General features: G+C 46.3%; 1 protein-coding gene and 1 non-coding gene across 3 annotated transcripts; both read right to left on the bottom strand.

The window, feature by feature from the left end:
• Positions 1-5,503: 5,503 nt before the first annotated feature.
• On the bottom strand, positions 5,504-10,973 carry LOC127007229 (gamma-butyrobetaine dioxygenase-like). 2 transcript variants are annotated; one of them, XM_050877941.1, is made up of 10 exons: positions 10,625-10,973; positions 9,989-10,056; positions 9,480-9,600; positions 8,735-8,931; positions 8,163-8,294; positions 7,825-8,018; positions 7,458-7,563; positions 7,110-7,324; positions 6,454-6,614; positions 5,504-6,273 (listed from the first exon to the last, which is right to left on the bottom strand). In XM_050877941.1, the coding sequence occupies exons 1-10, from the start codon at positions 10,956-10,958 to the stop codon at positions 6,119-6,121; spliced, it is 1,683 nt and encodes a 560-aa protein (XP_050733898.1). In that variant the 5' UTR covers positions 10,959-10,973; the 3' UTR covers positions 5,504-6,118. The 2 variants fall into 2 exon arrangements, with proteins under 2 accessions (XP_050733898.1, XP_050733899.1); XM_050877942.1 differs by lacking the exon at positions 9,989-10,056 and having other exon boundaries at positions 5,507-6,273; positions 10,625-10,801.
• Positions 10,974-15,332: 4,359 nt separating this feature from the next.
• On the bottom strand, positions 15,333-15,404 carry Trnaq-cug (transfer RNA glutamine (anticodon CUG)). The gene has a single exon. It is a non-coding gene; the product is annotated as a tRNA-Gln (tRNA).
• Positions 15,405-18,089: the final 2,685 nt, after the last annotated feature.

The raw sequence follows: 18,089 nt of genomic DNA, 5'->3' as shown, positions 1-18,089 counted from the left end.
TATCGTGTCTGAAAAAGTGCAGCGTAGGTATCTCTTTCTGATCTTCCTCGTCACTTTACTTTATTCACTTTCATTCACTTTTATTCACTTTAATTCACTTTATTTCATTCCCTTCTTTTATTTCCTTCTTTTCTCATTCACCTCTTTTATCAATTTCTTTTATTCCCTTCTGTTTTTATTTAGTTAGGTTAGATTAGGTTAGGTTCTTTAGGTTAGGATAGGTCAGGTTAGGTACTTTAGGTTAGGTTAGGTTGTCAGGATTCTTTCTCGAATTTTAACTTTCTGTACATATTAACCTTTTTTTTCTCTCACTTTTTCAGAATCCTGTTTGTCATGCCTGAAAAATGCAAGGAAATGGTGACGTCTCAGAGCTGAGGAAAGACTTAGGTAAATAAATGTGGGAGGGACGAGACGGATGCAAAAGTTAAGCGAGGATGGACGAGACGGATGCAAATATAAAGCAAGGATTACCTGCATGATCCTGTCCCTCCGATCAACAATCCGTCGGTTGCAGCATAGGTGAGTGTTCCTGTTGTCTTTTTTCATGTTAGTGTAATAGACCGAGTATTTGTGTTGTCAAGTTGGCGTCAGGGGGTTTATCAAAAGACCTCTCCCAGGGTTAGCAATGGAATTGGATGAGTACGGATGGGAGGTCATTTGTTGTTGTTGTTGTTGTTGTTGTTCTACTTCTTTTCTTCTTGTTCTTGTTCTTCTTGTTCTTGTTCTTGTTCTTCTTCTTTTTCCTGTTATTATTATTATTATTATTATTATTATTATTATTATTATTATTATTATTATTATTATTATTATTATTATTATTATATGCACGTACACTTGAACTGTCCCTGTGGTTTGCTAACATTTATATGTATATTTATTGTTTTATTGCTTTTCATCAGCTGGTAACTACGGCCATTATCATTTTTGGGTCATACCTCATTACCATAGCTGGGCGTTATCGCGATAAGTTATCGCGATACTTTATCGCTGATAACAAAATCGGGTTATCGGCCATCCGCTACTTATTTAAATATATATCGGTATCTTCGTTACTTTTGTAACCAAACTGGCGATAATCGCTACTTTTTTCCGACTCAGAAAAAAAACGTTGTCTCCTCCCTACACGTGGCCCGGGCGCCCGGTGTTGTATGAAAAAACTTCGGGGTATGAAATATCTTCGGTGAAGATATTTCATACTTTGATCATCACCATTAAAACACTATAGGCTATTTTTTTTTATGTAAGACTCAAAAATCAATATATCAAAAAGAAAAATCATTTAACTTTGCCCCCCAAAATTATTATTCACTGCCTCAAATTTGATATTCCATATTCGTTTGTGAGCATGCCATGGTATTGAAGGCACCCGGTGTTGTGTGTTGGTGTCCCATCGTCAAATGTTGGCGCTTTTGTTTACAAATACTGGTCTCTCGTGAACTACGCATGTTCAGACCAGTAAGTGTAGCCCTATAGAGTCTCACAAAGCTTTTTAACACATTAAGACATACAGTACCACCATCCTCGCTGTTTCTAAAACGGCACTCTGTACATATAAATACAACTCGCACAGAGTGTCGTTCTAGAAACAGCGGGGATGGTGGAAGTGGTACTGTATGTCTGATTCAGCCTTCCAGCAACTCTTAATTACGGTTAAAAAGCTTTGTGAGATTGTACAGGTCTACGCTTGCTGGTCTGAGCATGCACAGTTCACGAGAGACCAGTGTTTGTAAACAAAAGCGCCAATATTTGACGGTGGGGACGCCAAATAACACAACACGGTTCAGACGTTTCTAGTATTACCGTCCATAGGTACGTGTCAACTTGTGGTTTTCAGGTTTTGTAAGTTTTCTAAAATACAAGTAATGAAAATTTGAATTCATCTATGTTTTTTTATTGGAAATAATATAGTATCATTTTCGCCTATCGGACTTATCGCTATCGGAATTGTGGATTAATATCGGGTATCGGTTATCGGTTATCGCCTATATTTGTGTTTCCAGTTAACGAATATCGGTTATCGCCGATAAGGTTTTCCATTATCAGTTATCGGTTATCGGGAATAAGGTTTTCTGTTATCGTGCCCAGCTATGCTCATTACATCTTCAGCATTATTTATATATCATTTTGTGCTTTCGATGGTGTGCTCTTGTTGGGAGTATTTCGTGGGCATGCTTTTTCTCGCAATGAAGCAGCTCTTCCATAACACACATATACATATTATCCCACATTTTTAAACATAGCGTCTCAGTTCCCGTGTTTGAAAAGCCTCTCGTCGTAGAAGTTGCTGGGATTTCTGTGGCCTGTTTTGTGATGCTAGCAGAGCTGGGCGCGTTACTGGATATCGGGTAGTCCGGTACCGCTCCTCCGCACCTCGAAACACATATAGTCCGTACCTGTACTTCCGCGCCTAAAAATTTTTCACTCGTTCCGGTACCGCACCTCCGGTACCGTACCCAAAACTATTAAAGCGCGCCTGAAAAATCTAGTCCGTACCTTAAAAAAAAGAAATACAAGGCAATACTGCAGCATTATTATCATTATTATTATTATTATTATTATTACCATTATTTTTGTTATCATTATTGTCATTTTAACGCATAGAATCTCCACCACCTGAAGTAAAGTAACTACTTTTACACTCATCATAATTATCATACCTCAGTACACATGCAACACAGACCGGAAGTATTACTGCAGAGCGCGGACTGTTTGTCGTTTTCATTTTTTTTATCCTTGAAAACCTCAGGTGCGGAGGTACGGACTTAAAATACTGCCGTTCCGCACCTGTTACTTCCGCACTTTTGAAAAACTTTCCGCACTTCGGACCTCCGCACCTCGTTTAAAGGTCCGCAGGTCCGGAGGAGCGGAGGTGCGGACAGAGGTACGGAAGTGCCCAGCTCTGGATGCTAGTGATAGTTTTACTCGGCCTTCTGCGTCTTGAACAGAAAAAAACCACTACCCATGAAAACCCAGTTATTAATCTTGTCTTGTGACCTTAGGGAATCGTCGTAATGGGAGAGCGATATGTTTAAGAATATGGACCTTTAGCCGTCACCCAGTTTACCGTGCACGTGTCCCTCCTCGACTCCGTATCCTCACGAACTCCTGAACAGCGGAAAAAATAGTGTCTGAAATGTTTTGGTGCTGTGCTGTCAAAGTGTTATGAGAGGGCGTCCTGCTGCCTGCTCCTGCTCCTGCTCGCCCTGCTTCCTCCCTTCTCTTCTCCCTTCTCCTCTTTCTTCGCCTGCGCCCTCCTCACGATCAACTTTTACCTTAGGATTTTAAACTTACTTTTTGTTCCTGCGACGGATGAAGTACTTTGTGTCGCCCCGGGGTGAGGCGCAGCGAGGAAGAAAATCCCAAAATAAAGGCGCTCTCTGGAGGGGAAGAGGGTGAAGCGAGGTGGACGAGGCAGGAGGAGGAAGAGGAGGAGGAGGATCGCGATGGGACGGGAGGGAGGAAGGGAAGGGAAGGAAGGAAACAAGACGAGGGGAAAAGTGAGAGGAAAAAGTGTGTGAGTCGGGTGTTTATGAGGAAATGTTGAGGTTTTGTTATACTTGGTAGAGTGTGTTGAGTGTTTTGACAACGTGGGGCTGAGAAATAGTTTGAAGAATGCGAGTGGTTGATGGATTCGTTGTGTTAGTGTGCTGGGCCTTTAGTCTCGAATGCTTCGCCCCATACACACTCACACTTGACAGAGTTTTCGTCGTAGCGGTTTTGGGCATTTCCAGAGGTACTTTTATGACCCTGAATATAGTATGACCCTTTTTCTGTACCATGAAAAAAAAAAAAAAAAAAAAAAAACCCTGAAAACTCATTTCATCTCCTTTTTGACCTATGGAAATACACCTTAGTACTTCAATTTCAAAAGATCCGCAATGTGCTCCGAGGTGTTCCGAGGTCTGTCTCTCTTATACGTATACGAAGTACAATTAACTAGCCAAGGATGCTGTCATGCTGTTGTCGGTCACGCTGCCCTCACTGACTTCCTCACCTCAGCGAGCTTGAACACGCCGCCAGACCAGGTAACTGTGGTGCGAGTGCGCTTTTGTGCACTTCAAAGATATCCGGAATAGCAGGAGTGACTTTACCGACCTAGTGTATTTTCCCTCAGTCTCTCCCTTATCGTTCCCACGTCCTTTACAGACTTTACATACACGTATTTTAGCGGTAACTAAAACTACTGACACCAGAAATCTTGGAGGTAGATAGGAGAGAGAATCGAGCAAAGGGATGTTAAAATAGGTAAAGGTAAAGTTGGGGGCATACGATATAGCTGCGCGCGGCGGCGGTGCACATTTCCGTCACATTTGGTCCTTCGAGCTTATGGTGGGTAAGAAATTAAGAACTTATTTTTCCCGGGACAAAAGACCAGTTTAACATCCGGGTTACCACAGTTTTACCTTCCCCAGGTTTCCCCAGGTGCCCATTTATCGACCAGCCCGCAAGGAAGGATGAACAGCTCGGTGAGATGTACGTCGACTGCCCGGGCCGGATTCGAACCCGGGCCCGTGGATTCGTAGCTAATCACGTTGACCACTGAATCACGAAGGCGCTGAAGGTTGCTTGGTTAGTTTTATTTTGCACAGAAGGATGATGTACATTTTGTTCCGTAAGCTAGGATGTCCGTATGTTCCCTCCGCATTGTGTTTTAGGTAATGGAAGGAGGAGAAGGAGGGCTGAGGAGGAGGGATTGGAAAGGAAGAGGCAAGCGAAAAGGAGGAGGAGAGGGAATGGAAGGAAAGAGAATTTAGAAGGAGGGAGAGAGAGTAGAAGGAAAGAGACAAATGAGAAGGAGGAGGAGGAGGAGGGGAAAGATCAAAGCAGAGCAGAGCAAAGCATAGCAGAAGGGTACAAAGGATTAGCTAGGATAGGATCGGAGGAGAGGACAGGAGATGGGAAGGAGGGAAGGGGAGAGGGGGCGATGCTGTATGCTTGGTCCCCTCCCCACGACGGCACATTCCTCGGCCCGGTGTGGTCTAGGCATAACTCACTACATCGGTATTCTCAGAGATTCCACCTCCCACTTCAATTACTTCCAAAGGCCGAAAAGGTGGCCAATCGGGTTCTCATGAGTGTTTCCTTCGGCTCATAGTACAGAAGAAGGGTTAGACTACTAGCAGGGTCATAAAACTACCCCTGGAAATGCCTGCCCAACACTCCTGTGAGTTTGGGCGCCGAAATGTTGGAGAATTTGGTTACTGCCTCGGTGGTTAGGACTTTATGTGGTATGGGTGCCATTGTGGTCAAGTTGCTGCGTGCCCCTGTGTTGCTTTGTTCCGTCCGTCTGTGTGTCTGTTTGTCTCTGGATCTTTCATTAGTATTTTCCTTTTTTTCTCTATAATTCCTGTTTCTGTTTGTCTTTATAATTTCTCTTGGTGTCTGTTTGCGTTTGTTTATTTAATCAATCTCTTATCTCTCGATGATTCCTCCTGCTGTTGGTTTCTGTTTTTATTTTCTTATATTTCTCTCTGTAGACAAGTGGTATGCAGGAATCAATGTTTGTTGGACGTAGAAAGTTTATTTATCAAAATATATATATACGTATTTGGTTACATATTTTCTTCGAATATATATACGTACACACACGAAGAATTGCTTTTTCTCTCCATTTCACTAGAAAATCATACAATCGTCATCAACTGAACACGAATCAGTGACTATAAATCATAAACAACAGCATGACACTCGCATACGCTGGAATTATAACAAGATACTTCGTTATGTTGTTATAAAAATAATCTATTGGGTGGGAAAGGACCCTCACACACACACACACACACACACACACAATACCACTTGGGAACTTAACCATACATCTAGATAGGAACTTTCAACTGTATATACTTAGCATACCTACGCAGTATGATAAAATAGGATGTATAAGAATTAAATGAGCAATAAGAAATCATGAGCGGGATCTTAAAAATTATCCTCAAGTGTTTTTTCAGTATTTTCTAGTTAAATGCAACGTGAAATATGATTCTGGAAATTCCACAGCGCTGAATGTACCCAAGGACTTATATGCTACTGTTCACAAAGTTTTATCATTAGTTGGTAAAAATATGACTGAGAAAATGGCAGAACTATATATCTATGGTCCCCGGAGCTCCTCGTCTTAGCGGAAGGATCCAAACTGCTCCTGCAGGCGGCGTCGACGGCAGCGCGCCTCGTCCCAGTCGAGGTAGGAGGACTCGATATGGCGAGCACTGTTGGCCTCGTAGCCCTCCCGCCCGTGAAGGCACCGCACGTTGTCCAGCGTCATCATGTCTCCTGCGGGCACGACAAAGGGTGGTCAGCGTGGATGCAACTCGCCCGGCCAGGAACAGTCCCCATCCACTCTGCTACCACCACCAGGTCCCCTTCCTGGGCCTCAGTCATTGAGTCTAAAAAGTCCCCACCCACCCTGCTATCCATGACCCCTCACTCCCTGCCCCTCCCCGCCCCACTCACCCGCCTCCATCTTGAAGGTGATGGCGTTGGCGTAGAGAATCTCGTGGAATCGCTTGTAGGCGGCGTAGTACTTCTTGACCTTGTGGGGGGGAAGGTCCATGTGGGAGTCACGGATGGCGTTGTTAACGGCGATCTGCACCACCTCGTTGTTGCTGTTCACCCTGGGGGGGGGGGGGGAGGGGTTAGCTGGGGACTGGTGCTGGGGAGGCAGTGGCAGGTTCACAAGGGGCAAGGGAGGAGGGGTCTTGGCAACACGTTGGTGCTCTTTACCAGGAGAAAGGGAGGGGAAAAGGTCTTAGGAGAGCAAAGTATTAGTTTTTAATGGGTTGGTTCAGGCACAGCGTCGCAGGGTTATCAGGGACTGAGCAAGGGACAGTTCTCCATCTTCTAGTTTTTGTCGTTGATTGAAGGAGGGACAAGACAAGCTTATATTATGAGGCTTGGTACTGGGAGGGTGCAGCCGGATAGCAAAGTTTGCGAACGGGGAAGATCCTCACCACCTATTTAATTTTTATTATTGACTGAGGAAGGGACAAGGGAGGGAGGGAGTTTGGTGAGCACCAACACTGGCGGTGAAGGATGGCGAGGAAAGGTTCAGGTTCCGTTAATAAGGTGAGAAAAGCATCATCAAAAGCAGTATTAAGATCGTCACGCACCTGATGACCGGGAACTTGGCGATCTTGTGGAACTCCGGCATCTCCCAGCTGTAGTTGGCGTGGCCCTTGTCCCAGAAGTACATGTCGGTGGTGGCCAGGATGCGGAAGTCCTCCGGGTGGTTTCTGCGCAGCTCCTCGGCGGCGAACAGTCCATCGGTGACGACGCTCTCGCCGCCGGCGCCGGGATGCTGCTCCACGCACTGGATGAAGATGATCTGCATGGAGGGAAAGGGAGGGAGGGCGTGAGCGGCGGCGATGCCGAGGCGATGACTAGTGTTGTTGTTGCTGTTGATGATGATGTTGGTATTGGTATTATGTCAGACAAGCTCACCCTCGACGCGGACTCACCCCGGGCATGTGTTCGTACTGCGGCAGGTCGTTGTGCATGCCGAGCTTGGCGTTGGTGAAGGCCACGTTGTTGGTGTTGGGCCGGTTGATGACGGGCGAGTGAGGTCTGTGGACACACGACACTGTTAGCGTCGCCGCCGCGGAGGGAGGGACTTGGATATGTCGCCACAAGGGTCTGACGCTAACATGTGATGCAACACCTAATGTAAACCCCTGGAACGCCCCATGATGTATTAAGCCACACCTAATGCAATTGCCCCTAGCCCTCTCAAGTTCTGAGCTGCACCAGCCGCCAAGACACACTCGTACGAGTGTTCTTGGGGCGCTTCCGCCGCGCGGCTCCGGGCGGCGGGAGCCACTCACTCACCCGTAGTGGGACTGCTTGACGAAGGCGATGTGTTCGATGAGCTCCGGCCCCGCCACGTCCTTCCTGGGCGTGTTCCTCACCATGGCCGAGCCCTGCCGCTCCATGGTCAGCAGCCAGTCCAGCAGCTCGTGCTCGTCCGACATCAGTGTATTGTAGTCGAAGTTCTTGAGGCGGTGTTCGGCGCCCCACGGCTCCTGTTCACGAGTCATTAGTATTCCAAGTATATCATCCATGCCGGTGTTTGGCAAGCCAAGTCAAAGCAACCTAAGTTGGTATTAAAGTATTCATATTTTGAAGAAGTGTCTCCATGCGGTTGTTTGAAAATGTAAAGTCCTTACCCTCCTGAGGGCGTATCTCTCTCTGTGTACGGCGCGGGCGGTGGGCGTGAAGGCACGGTCCTGGAGCCACTTGGTGGAGTACTCACTCTCGTGGCCGTCGTTCCATACCACCAGGAGTCCCTTGGGGGTCTCCTGCCGAGCAAATTTAAAAATGAGATAAATAGTAGAGGCCACGGGTAAGATAGCCGGAGATATGTGATAGTGGCTGCATGGGGAATGGTCACATGGAGGCGACCGTGAGGAAAGTCGTATTAGGTCACACAAAACTATCACACAGAGAGGCACAGTACGAGCATTTCACTCATGGTCAGAGGAAGGATCACTAGAAAGGGAAGAATGTCACTGACATGCACAAAGAAAGGTCATGTAGGTAACAGAGGTAAGAGGTCAGGCACATCACGAAGAAAGAAGATTGAGGAAAATGATCAATAAACATTCAAGATGCAGGGAAGCAGGTAACTGATGGGGGAAGGTTTAGATGGGCACACAGTTGAATATTAGGAAGTAAAGTTTAGACAAGGTCACACAGATAGGAGGTCCACACACGCGCAGCACGGAAGGGCCGTCATTACCTGGACTGTTTTGGGATGGGCTTCAAGGTTGAAACTATCGAAGAGCAACTTCCTGCCCTGGGCCTGCTCGCTGAAGCACTCCGGGCACTGACAGTTGTCCCGCAGCCACACGAAGGGCAGGTGGCCGTCCGTACCGTCGCCGAACTTCACCTGCAGAATCTCGTCCGCTCGCGGCTCCGCCCACACCACGCTCCTATCTGGGGTGGGGAGGGGGACGCCGTGAAAAGATTTGTGTCTATCTTTAACTCGGTTAAATCGACTAGTCATTGTACCCCAGTGTAGTAGCATCTGACTATACGTTATGTTACTGATAAGATGTGTGTTGCTGATAAGTCTCTGCCTCCGGCCTGAGAAGCGGCCACCCTACACTCTGCCCGACACTCGGGCTGCGGCCACTGGCCTGAGTGCCGCCACTCTGCTGCCACGTCCCGAGCCTCAACGCTGCTGTTAATATACCGCTGCGTGGCACTCACCGCGGGACTCGATTAGATTAGTTTTCTCACTCCACTGAGTGACTTGAGATTACTTATCGATGGATTATCCTGAGCTGCTGCTCGGATCACCACCGCAGTGTTATATTGAACACTGTGAGTGAGTAAATGACATAAATAATAAAGAATTTCCATGAGCTAAGCTGTTAACTTTCAGTCTAAGGCGAGCAGCGTTGTTGGGCCTAAGGCAGCAGCCAACCAGGTGACTACAGGTCTGAGGTGCGGTGCCCGTGTTGGCCCGGCTGGTTACTCACCCAGAGGCTTCCTCAGCTGCGGGACCGCGAGCTGGCGGGCGGCGGTGGTGAGACTGAGGTCGCGTTGGCCGTTCTTGCCGCACGAGGTGCAGGAGGCGCACCCGCTGCTGGAGCCGCGGACCTGGCAGGGAGAGACAGCACATCTTTAGCATGACGTGAGGCACCAGATAGTAGCCTACAGTGTTTTTTTATGCAAATATTCATCGGCTTGCTTAAAGATGGCTTTTCACTGAACAATTTTTTTTTTCATATTGATGAGGATGGCGTCATGGCTTGCATTGCTTCCAAGCACTGAAATGCGTGATGACTTTCTGAACTGAATGAATTTTTGTTTTTTGTTGTTTTGCTTGACTAGGTTGCCATAACGTGCGATTTCTTCAGTAGGTTACGTGAATATTAGAGGTACTCTTAATGGACATCCGAGTTTAACAAAAACAAGAACTTTTGAGCTCATGATTTGTGAAAAGTCAATTCATTAAAGTTATTATTATTATGGTTTAAAATATAACCTGGTGGTGGCAGGTTCTGTCTTCTGTCTTGCCACACCATTGTCTTCTTTCTTGGTGTTCACCAATACCTGTGGTAGCAGAACATTGTCAAGGGTTAGTCAGGAACTTACACGACTAGAGCAGCTTTGTGCTTGTACGAGTCTCCGTCCTTGCCTGTTTGTGAAGAACATGCATCAGGCACTTCACTGGAGGGTTCGAGTCCCAGGGTTTCTTACATACATCGGCAAGGTAGAGACATGCTTGCCTTTTACTTCACGATGGGAGAAAAGGGTAACAGTTGTCTAGACCGAGGAACACACACACTCTCTCTCTCTCTCTCTCTCTCTCTCTCTCTCTCTCTCTCTCTCTCTCTCTCTCTCTCTCTCTCTCTCTCATATATCTATATCTATGCAACTCTCCCAAAGAAAACAGATTAAACACATACAAAGTTGTCATCTGAAGTGCATGAGAGGCAGGCGGGAATGACTCATCCCTAACATTAAATAACATTCGGCGCAGCACTGTGCCAACGAGGGGCCAAGTGAGGCTTAGTGCTGGGCGAGCGGCTAAATGACTGGACAGACTACACATATGACAACCCTATCACTACAGAACCTTACAGAAAGACAGAGAAAGAGAAAGTCCTATAAGCAGTACCTGGAATCTGGCGGGGCCCCTTAAAGCAGCGGCCCCAGCGAAGAGTGCTCGGGTGACACGAGTGGCGGACATGCCGGTTGGGTGCTGGTGCTGGAAGGGCTGAGAGACAGGTGTTGTGCTGGCGGTGTGAAGTGCTTGTGGTGCCTCGTGCTCTGGGCTCAGGAAGATACTGGCATAGGTCGCTGCCCGGCCTTATATACTGGCCGGCGGAGGTGGTGGGTGGCGGGGAGGCTGGGGAGGTCTTTGGGTCTGAGGTCGGTGGGTTGGATGATGAAGGGGAGAGGGTGGGAGGCGCTGCGTCGGGGGTCAGGATGGAGTGAGGGGGTTGACTCATGGTTGACCGCCCGACTGACTGCTACCGCTCACCAGGACAATGATTCTTCTCCCTGCCCTTGCTGCCTACCTGCGAATGGACGTAAATTTGTTTCTGTCTGTGTTAATAATATGTGTGTGTGTGTGTGTGTGTGTGTGTGTGTGTGTGTTAGGTTAGGTTAGTGGCGGTTATGTTAATTTGTGTGTGTGTGTGTGTGTGTGTGTGTGTGTGTGTGTGTGTGTTATGTTAGTGGCTTATAAGTATAGCTGGATGAGTTGTGAAGATTTTGTTTTATTTTATTTTTTATTTTTTAATTTTTTTATTATTTATTTATTATTGTTCTTTTTTTTCTTTTTTCTTTTTCTCCTTCTTCTCATCATTATTATTTCCATTATTATTATTATTATTATTATTATTATTATTATTATTATTATTATTATTATTATTATTATTATTATTATTATTATTATTATTATTATTATTATTATTATTATTATTATTATTATTTACATTTGCTACTACTATGTTTACTAATTCTACTACTACTACTACTACTACTACTACTACTACTACTACTACTACTACTACTACGACTCTCTCTCTCTCTCTCTCTCTCTCTCTCTCTCTCTCTCTCACACACACACACACACACACACACACACTGCTGGTTTGATGTGCGCAGTAAGTTGCGTAAACATTTTTTGTTATTTGTTTTTGTTTTCTGATTGTTGATTCGTCGTCGTGGGGCAATGCGGAAAAGGAGAGGGAAAGGAGGGGTGGGTTAGGATGGGGAATGGGGTGGGCGGGTGGTTGGTTGGTCAGGCTAGGCAGTAACCCTTTATCTCATTGTATTTCGAATTAAGCCACCAACCTAAATTTCTTGCTCTCATGCTGCGGCCACATGCACGCGCGCCTCTGCTATCGCTCCTTCGGAAACTGGGGCGTGATATTTTTTCTCTCTGGGAGGAAGTCTGGTTATAGTTGAGTCTTTTAAGGTATAGGGAGAGGAGGGTGAGGAAGAAGATGCGGAGTTGCAGGTCGGTATTGTCAGTCAGATGCTTCCATACTCCTCACATCACTATTTCCAAAGGGCGAGAAGATCACCATACTCCTCACATCACTATTTCCAAAGGGCGAGAAGATCACCATACTCCTCACATCACTATTTCCAAAGGGCGAGAAGATCAGTCGAGCTCTAATGAGTGATTTTTAGGTTCGTGGTACAGAAGAAGGGTCAAACTACAAATATGCCCCAAAACTGCTATACGAAAGCTTTGTCAAATATGTGTGCTTGGGCGCCGAAATGTTCAAGAGCACGGCCCTCTGAGAAACCTAACTGAATCACAGACACGGCAGCAAGCACATCGAAGAACGTCCCTCAGGCAACGTTTAAAAGAACAATGCGGGTAATTGCCATGCATCGAAGTAAATTTTGGGGCGTCACTAAAGAGTCTCGTCCCTCATCCAGTTTCGTGTAGTTCCTCGTGTGCAGGAAAATGTGTCTCCCTATTAATGCGCGATACAGGGATTGTGTAACTGCGCTTGGAGTGTGTGGGAGGAGAGGAGATAAAGGCGAGGAGGAGGATGACGAAGTTTAATAGAACAACATGCACTGGTAGCGAGAAAGTGTGATGGGAGAGAGAGAGAGAGAGAGAGAGAGAGAGAGAGAGAGAGAGAGAGAGAGAGAGAGAGAGAGAGAGAGACAAACAGACATACATATAGAGAAATCAGTGGAAATAGCAACACAAATTAAGGGAACCGTGATGATGGTTGAAATAAATCCACCTCAGAAGTCATCCTTTCCATAACTCAAAACTTCCTTGACTTGAGTATGTAAAGGAGGGGAAGGGGAAGGAAAGGAGAGGAGGGAGAGAAGGAAGGAAGGAGGAGGGGAGAAGAAGGCAAGGGAAGGGAAAGGAAAGGAAAGGAAAGGAGGAACGAGAATAAAGAAAGAAGGGAGGAGGAGGAAAAGGAGGAAAAAGCAAGGCAAGGAAAGGAAAGGAAGGGAGGGACGAAATTAGGGAAGGAAAGGGTAAAAAGAGGGAGGAGGAGGAGGCAAGGGAAGGGAAGGAGAGGACGAAAAGGAAGGAAGGAAGGGTTGATGAAGGAAAAGGAAAGGGAAGAAAGGGAGGAAAAGGAAGGCATGAACGAGAATAAGGAAGGAAGAGTAAAGAGAGGAGGAGGAGGAGGAGGAGGAGGAGGAGGAGGAAGACGAAGAACACAAAAATTGGGAGCTTGTCCGATAAGAGTTAGGGGGAATGGACACACAACCCAACCACCCTCCTTCAATCAGTCCTTCCTCAATTATGCTTGCTACGTCACTATCTTGGGCATTGCTACCGAGGCCGAGGTGGCGTGAGGGGAGGGACATGTGTTAGCCCCCTCACGCCATAACCAGTAAAGACCAGCACTACACTCCTTCAGCTCCGAGCTAGTTATCACGCCGGACATCGCGCTTGAAGGAGGTTTGGCAGAAAGTGACCGCCGATGAAGTAGGTCCTCCTCAAGTGATTATCGGTGGCTCCTATCGCCTCCTCCTCCTCCTCCTACTCCTCCTGTACGTACCTCCTTGTCGCCTCCTTCAACTTTCCTCCTCTTCCTCCCTCCTCCTTCACCTCATTTTTCTCCTCCTCCTTGTCGTTGATGATGTTTTAGCTTGCTTCGTTCTCTCTTACTTAACCTCTCTCCTTCACATCTTCTTCCTTCTCTTCCTCCTCATTCTTTCCCCCCCTTCTCTCTCTTACTTAACCTTACTCTTCCTCCTCCTCCTCCTTTTCCTCCTCCTAGATTCCTTCATTCTCTTGTATTTTTAGTCCTCTCCCCCCTCCTCCATCTTATTTAATCTCCCTTCACCTCCTCCTCCTTGTTGGCTTCTCCTGAACCTCCCTTCTCCTTTTCCTAATCTCCCTCCTTCACCTCCTCCTCCTCCTTAACCTCCCTCCTTCACCTGATTCTCCTCCTCCTCCTCCTCGTTGTTGTGTTTGTCATTGTATAACGAAGTGTAGATCGAAGGTCGCCCTATTTGCTGTTTCACGTTTCTTCAAAGTCACACACACGCAGACACATTGTTGCATTACTAAGGCTGAAGGAGGGAGATATTGTGAGGGAGGGAAGGAGGGAGGTAGATGCTTGGAGAAATGGGAGAAAATGGGAGAGAGAGAGAGAGAGAGAGAGAGAGAGAGAGAGAGAGAGAGAGAGAGAGAGAGAGAGAGAGAGAGAGAGAGAGAGAGAGAGAGAGAGAGAGAGAGAGAGAGAGAGAGAGAGAGAGAGAGAGAGTGCTGGAAACTGGCAAATGGGGAAGCAGTGATAAAATTCTGGAAGTGTGGGATAATTTTAAGATCTTTGTATTATTTAGACTGGAGGAGGGACTGGGCGTGAGGTGGGGAGGGAAGGAAGGAGGGAGACGAGTAGATGCTTTGAGTATGGAAGGAATGGGAGGATCACGAAAACAATAATGATAACAATAATGATGTAGTTTTAGGATAATTATAAGTAGATCAATTATTGTAGAAGTAACAGGTGTAGTCTTAATTAAGTGGCAGGAATGGTATACACTTCTTGAGTTTGAGCTGGTTTGGTCTGGTTCGCTCTGACCCAGGTAGAGTGAAAAAATCGTGCCAGGTGTTCACAGGAGGAGGAGGAGGCGGAAGGAAGGAGGAGGGAGGGAGGGAAGATTATGGTTAGAAGATAAAGTGGGTGGGGGAAGGAAGGAAGGCGGCGAGGATAGGGAACAAGGGGACGGCAACACTACCGAATTGATAAACATCTTTTTCTGCCTCCTCTGGCTCCTCCTCCTCGTCCTCCTTCTCTCTCCGCGCCAGGTGTGTGTGTGTGGGTCATGGGCGCTTGCTTGTTGTTACCTGGGCCTTCTGAGACACCTGTTTGATCAATCATCTATTTTTTTGTTTATTTGTTCTCTAGTGGTCCTTCTGATACACTTGTTAAACCAGCATTCCTGTTTTCTCTTATTTGTTCTCTTTTCTATTTGTGTAAGGATGTATATAATTGATGACGATGCTCTTATGGAGGCTGGTTTAGAAGATTGAAGGGAGGGGAGATTAACGACAGACTATATATATTTTTCATTTAGTTTGTTTCGTTCTGGTGGCAATATGCAGTGGTTTGTCAGAGTGAACGGGACGCTGCGCTAACCCTGTATTCACACTGATCATTACTGTTACAGGAGATTAGGAATATGCGTACCTATGCTGACAAGAGAAAAAAATATATTAGTCTATATTCGGAGCACGTAAAGGAGTAACCAATTCCAGAAGCTTCCGGCGTTAGGAGAGAGACAGGACGGGACATGCCACTCACGACAACCCTCACCACCGCTACCAAAACATATTAACACAACCTCCAACGCAAGATATCCGTCACAAAAATATCCGCTCGAGGTCCCACCGAGACTCGAACTCGGATTGTTGGATTCAGAGTCCAAAGTGCTAACCATTACACCATGGGACCGCCCGTTGAGGAAAAGTGAGGCGAAGCGCGTGGCTGCCAAATTCTCGAGGGGTCTTGTGTGTGCCCGAATGCTGTGTTGCAGCATCGCATACCAACGTACATTCCTGCCATAACTTGCTGCTGCTGCTCCTCCTCCTCTTCCTACTATTACTACTACACTATACAAAAGTTGTGTTGCGGTTACAGCATCGCATAAAAACATAGTTGTCATAATTTATACTGTGCAGGTACTACTACTACTACTACTACGACTACAAGATGAGAGAGAGAGAGAGAGAGAGAGAGAGAGAGAGAGAGAGAGAGAGAGAGAGAGAGAGAGAGAATAAACACAACAGAAAACGGGCTACCAAATCGGAAGGGATGCAGGTCTTGCGGTCGATGGAGGGGAGGGAAGGAAAGGGGTCGGGGCCAGCTAGGTCGGCGGGTTCAGTGACTAGCGGACTCAGACGCTGGGAACGGTGATCGAGATTTGTCTGGTCAAGTCCGCTTCTCTGCTGGGGGTGGCGGTGAGGAGGGAGGGACGACGAGGGGAGGGAAGAGGAGAGGAAGAGACATTTGTTTTTGCGAGATATTGCGGGGAGGAGGAGGAGGCGGGGAGGAGGCAGAGGTGATTTGGGTTAGGTTAAGGTCCTCTCTCGTGCTGTCTTCCACGTGGCGGCGGATCTTCGTACTTTCTCCCCACATTAACGACCTTCTCCTAGACTTCATACCTCCTCCTCCTCCTAGAATAGAATAAGATGCAGGCAACTTTTCTCAGACTTTTCCGCCTTTCACATCGACTATTTCTCTCATGAGCGTTTTTATAGGTTCATGGTAAAGAAGAAGGGTCAAACTACCACCACCAGGATCATAAAACTATACCCCTGTCAATGCCCCCCCCCCCCCCCCCACCACCACCACCACCACATCTATGAAAGCCTTGTCAAATATTTATGTGTGCTTGGGCGCTGATATGTTTAAGAATATGACCCAATTTTGTTTCTGGGTCATGTTTGCTTCTATAATTATCATTCATTTGTGTTGTTTATTTATGCTGGTTTGATGGGGATGTGTCGATGCTTGAGGTTAGCACAGTACTCGTAGTTGCATCCTCTACTCAGTGAATCAGTGCAAGGTTACTACACTACGGGCAAGACTTGTAACACATCCCAATCCACACCCACACACACACACACACACATACACACACCCACACACACATATTCCATCGTATTGCTCCCTAACCTTGACCTTCTCTCCTCTCACAGTCCAACACCGTGTCTTTATAACATCCCGAACCAAATTATACGATCCCACACAATCCCTAATGGTGAGATTTTCAATACAACACCAGATACACACACAAGAGATTTCCCGTAGTATAGTGTCCTCGAATCTCTTAACACCTAACACTCAAGGAATTTTCGAAGTCTTTGGTATTGGTATGGGAGCTTGCTTGCTGAGAATGTTGGTAATAGTCTTCTCATGTATAGGTGGGATGTATGGTTTGCCTGGTTTGGTGTGACGTCGCGTGGGGTGATCGGGTCCTCTCTCTATATATGATGACAGGTAAAGGAATGGAGGTGACGGGGAGGGAGAGAGGTGGTGAGGGGTGAAGAATGGGTGTATGGAGACGGGAAAAGGAATGGGGAGGGGTGGGTATAAGGGTGAGTAGGAATGGGTAAAGAAATGAAGGTGAAGATGAGAGAGAGAGAGAGAGAGAGAGAGAGAGAGAGAGAGAGAGAGAGAGAGAGAGAGAGAGAGAGAGAGAGAGAGAGAGAGAGAGAGAGAGAGAGAGAGAGAGAGAGAGAGAGAGAGAGAGAGAGAGAGAGAGAGAGAGAGAGAGAGAGAGAGAGAGAGAGAGAGAGAGAGAGAGAGAGAGAGAGAGAGAGAGAGAGAGAGAGAGAGAGGTGTAGTTGTTTTGTAGTGTTGTGAAGTGGGTCACAGTTTTAGTTTTTTCCTCTTTCTAGTTCATTTTTTTTTGTTCCCCAATCTTATCTTCGTCGTCTCTGGTCTAATCCAGATCCAGATCCAGATACGGGAGTTACCTTTCTGCTGCTACTACTACTACTACTACTACTACTACTACTACTACTACTACTACTACTACTACTACTACTACTTTTACTACTACTACTATAAAAAAAATAATAAAAAAAGCCCCGCCTGCTATCCTCCTACTGACTCCACCTAAATATGTGGGATTGGCTGGCTTGAAAAGTGGTAGGTGCTGTGCACTACGTCAAAGTTCGTTTGGTGACGAGGGTGGGGTAGGCAGGTATACAGCAGCACGGAGGTCAAGGCGGCAGGCTCTCCCTCGTGCCTCGGGATTGGCGGATGAAGATGGCGCCTCTTCCTGTATCCGCTAATCACTAGATCCAAGCAACTGGGTGCAGTCTTGACCTCAGTGCTGCTCTCCTGACACACACACACACACACACACACACACACACACACACACACACACACACACACACACACACACACACACACACACACACACACCAAAAAAAGTAATAATAATAATAATAATAATAATAATAATAATAATAATAATAATAATAATAATATTAATAATATTATTATTATTATTATTATTATTATTATTATTATTATTATTATTATTATTATTATTATTATTATTATTATTATTATTATTAAACACACACACACACACACACACACACACACACACACACACACACA

Source organism: Eriocheir sinensis, chromosome 35 (assembly GCF_024679095.1).
Source record: "Eriocheir sinensis breed Jianghai 21 chromosome 35, ASM2467909v1, whole genome shotgun sequence".
In the NCBI taxonomy this organism is placed as follows: Eukaryota; Metazoa; Arthropoda; class Malacostraca; order Decapoda; family Varunidae; genus Eriocheir; species Eriocheir sinensis.
Note: the sequence above shows the minus strand (reverse complement) of the source record. Positions and strands in the feature narration are given on the sequence as shown.

Coding starts and splice junctions, on each gene's coding strand:
- LOC127007229 (XM_050877941.1), bottom strand. CDS start 10,958: ATGAGTCAACCCCCTCACTCCATCCTGACCCCCGACGCAGCGCCTCCC. Junction 8,019..8,162: donor AGAGATACGCCCTCAGGAGG/GTAAGGACTTTA, acceptor ACTCGTGAACAG/GAGCCGTGGGGCGCCGAACA. Junction 7,325..7,457: donor AGTACGAACACATGCCCGGG/GTGAGTCCGCGT, acceptor CCCTCCATGCAG/ATCATCTTCATCCAGTGCGT.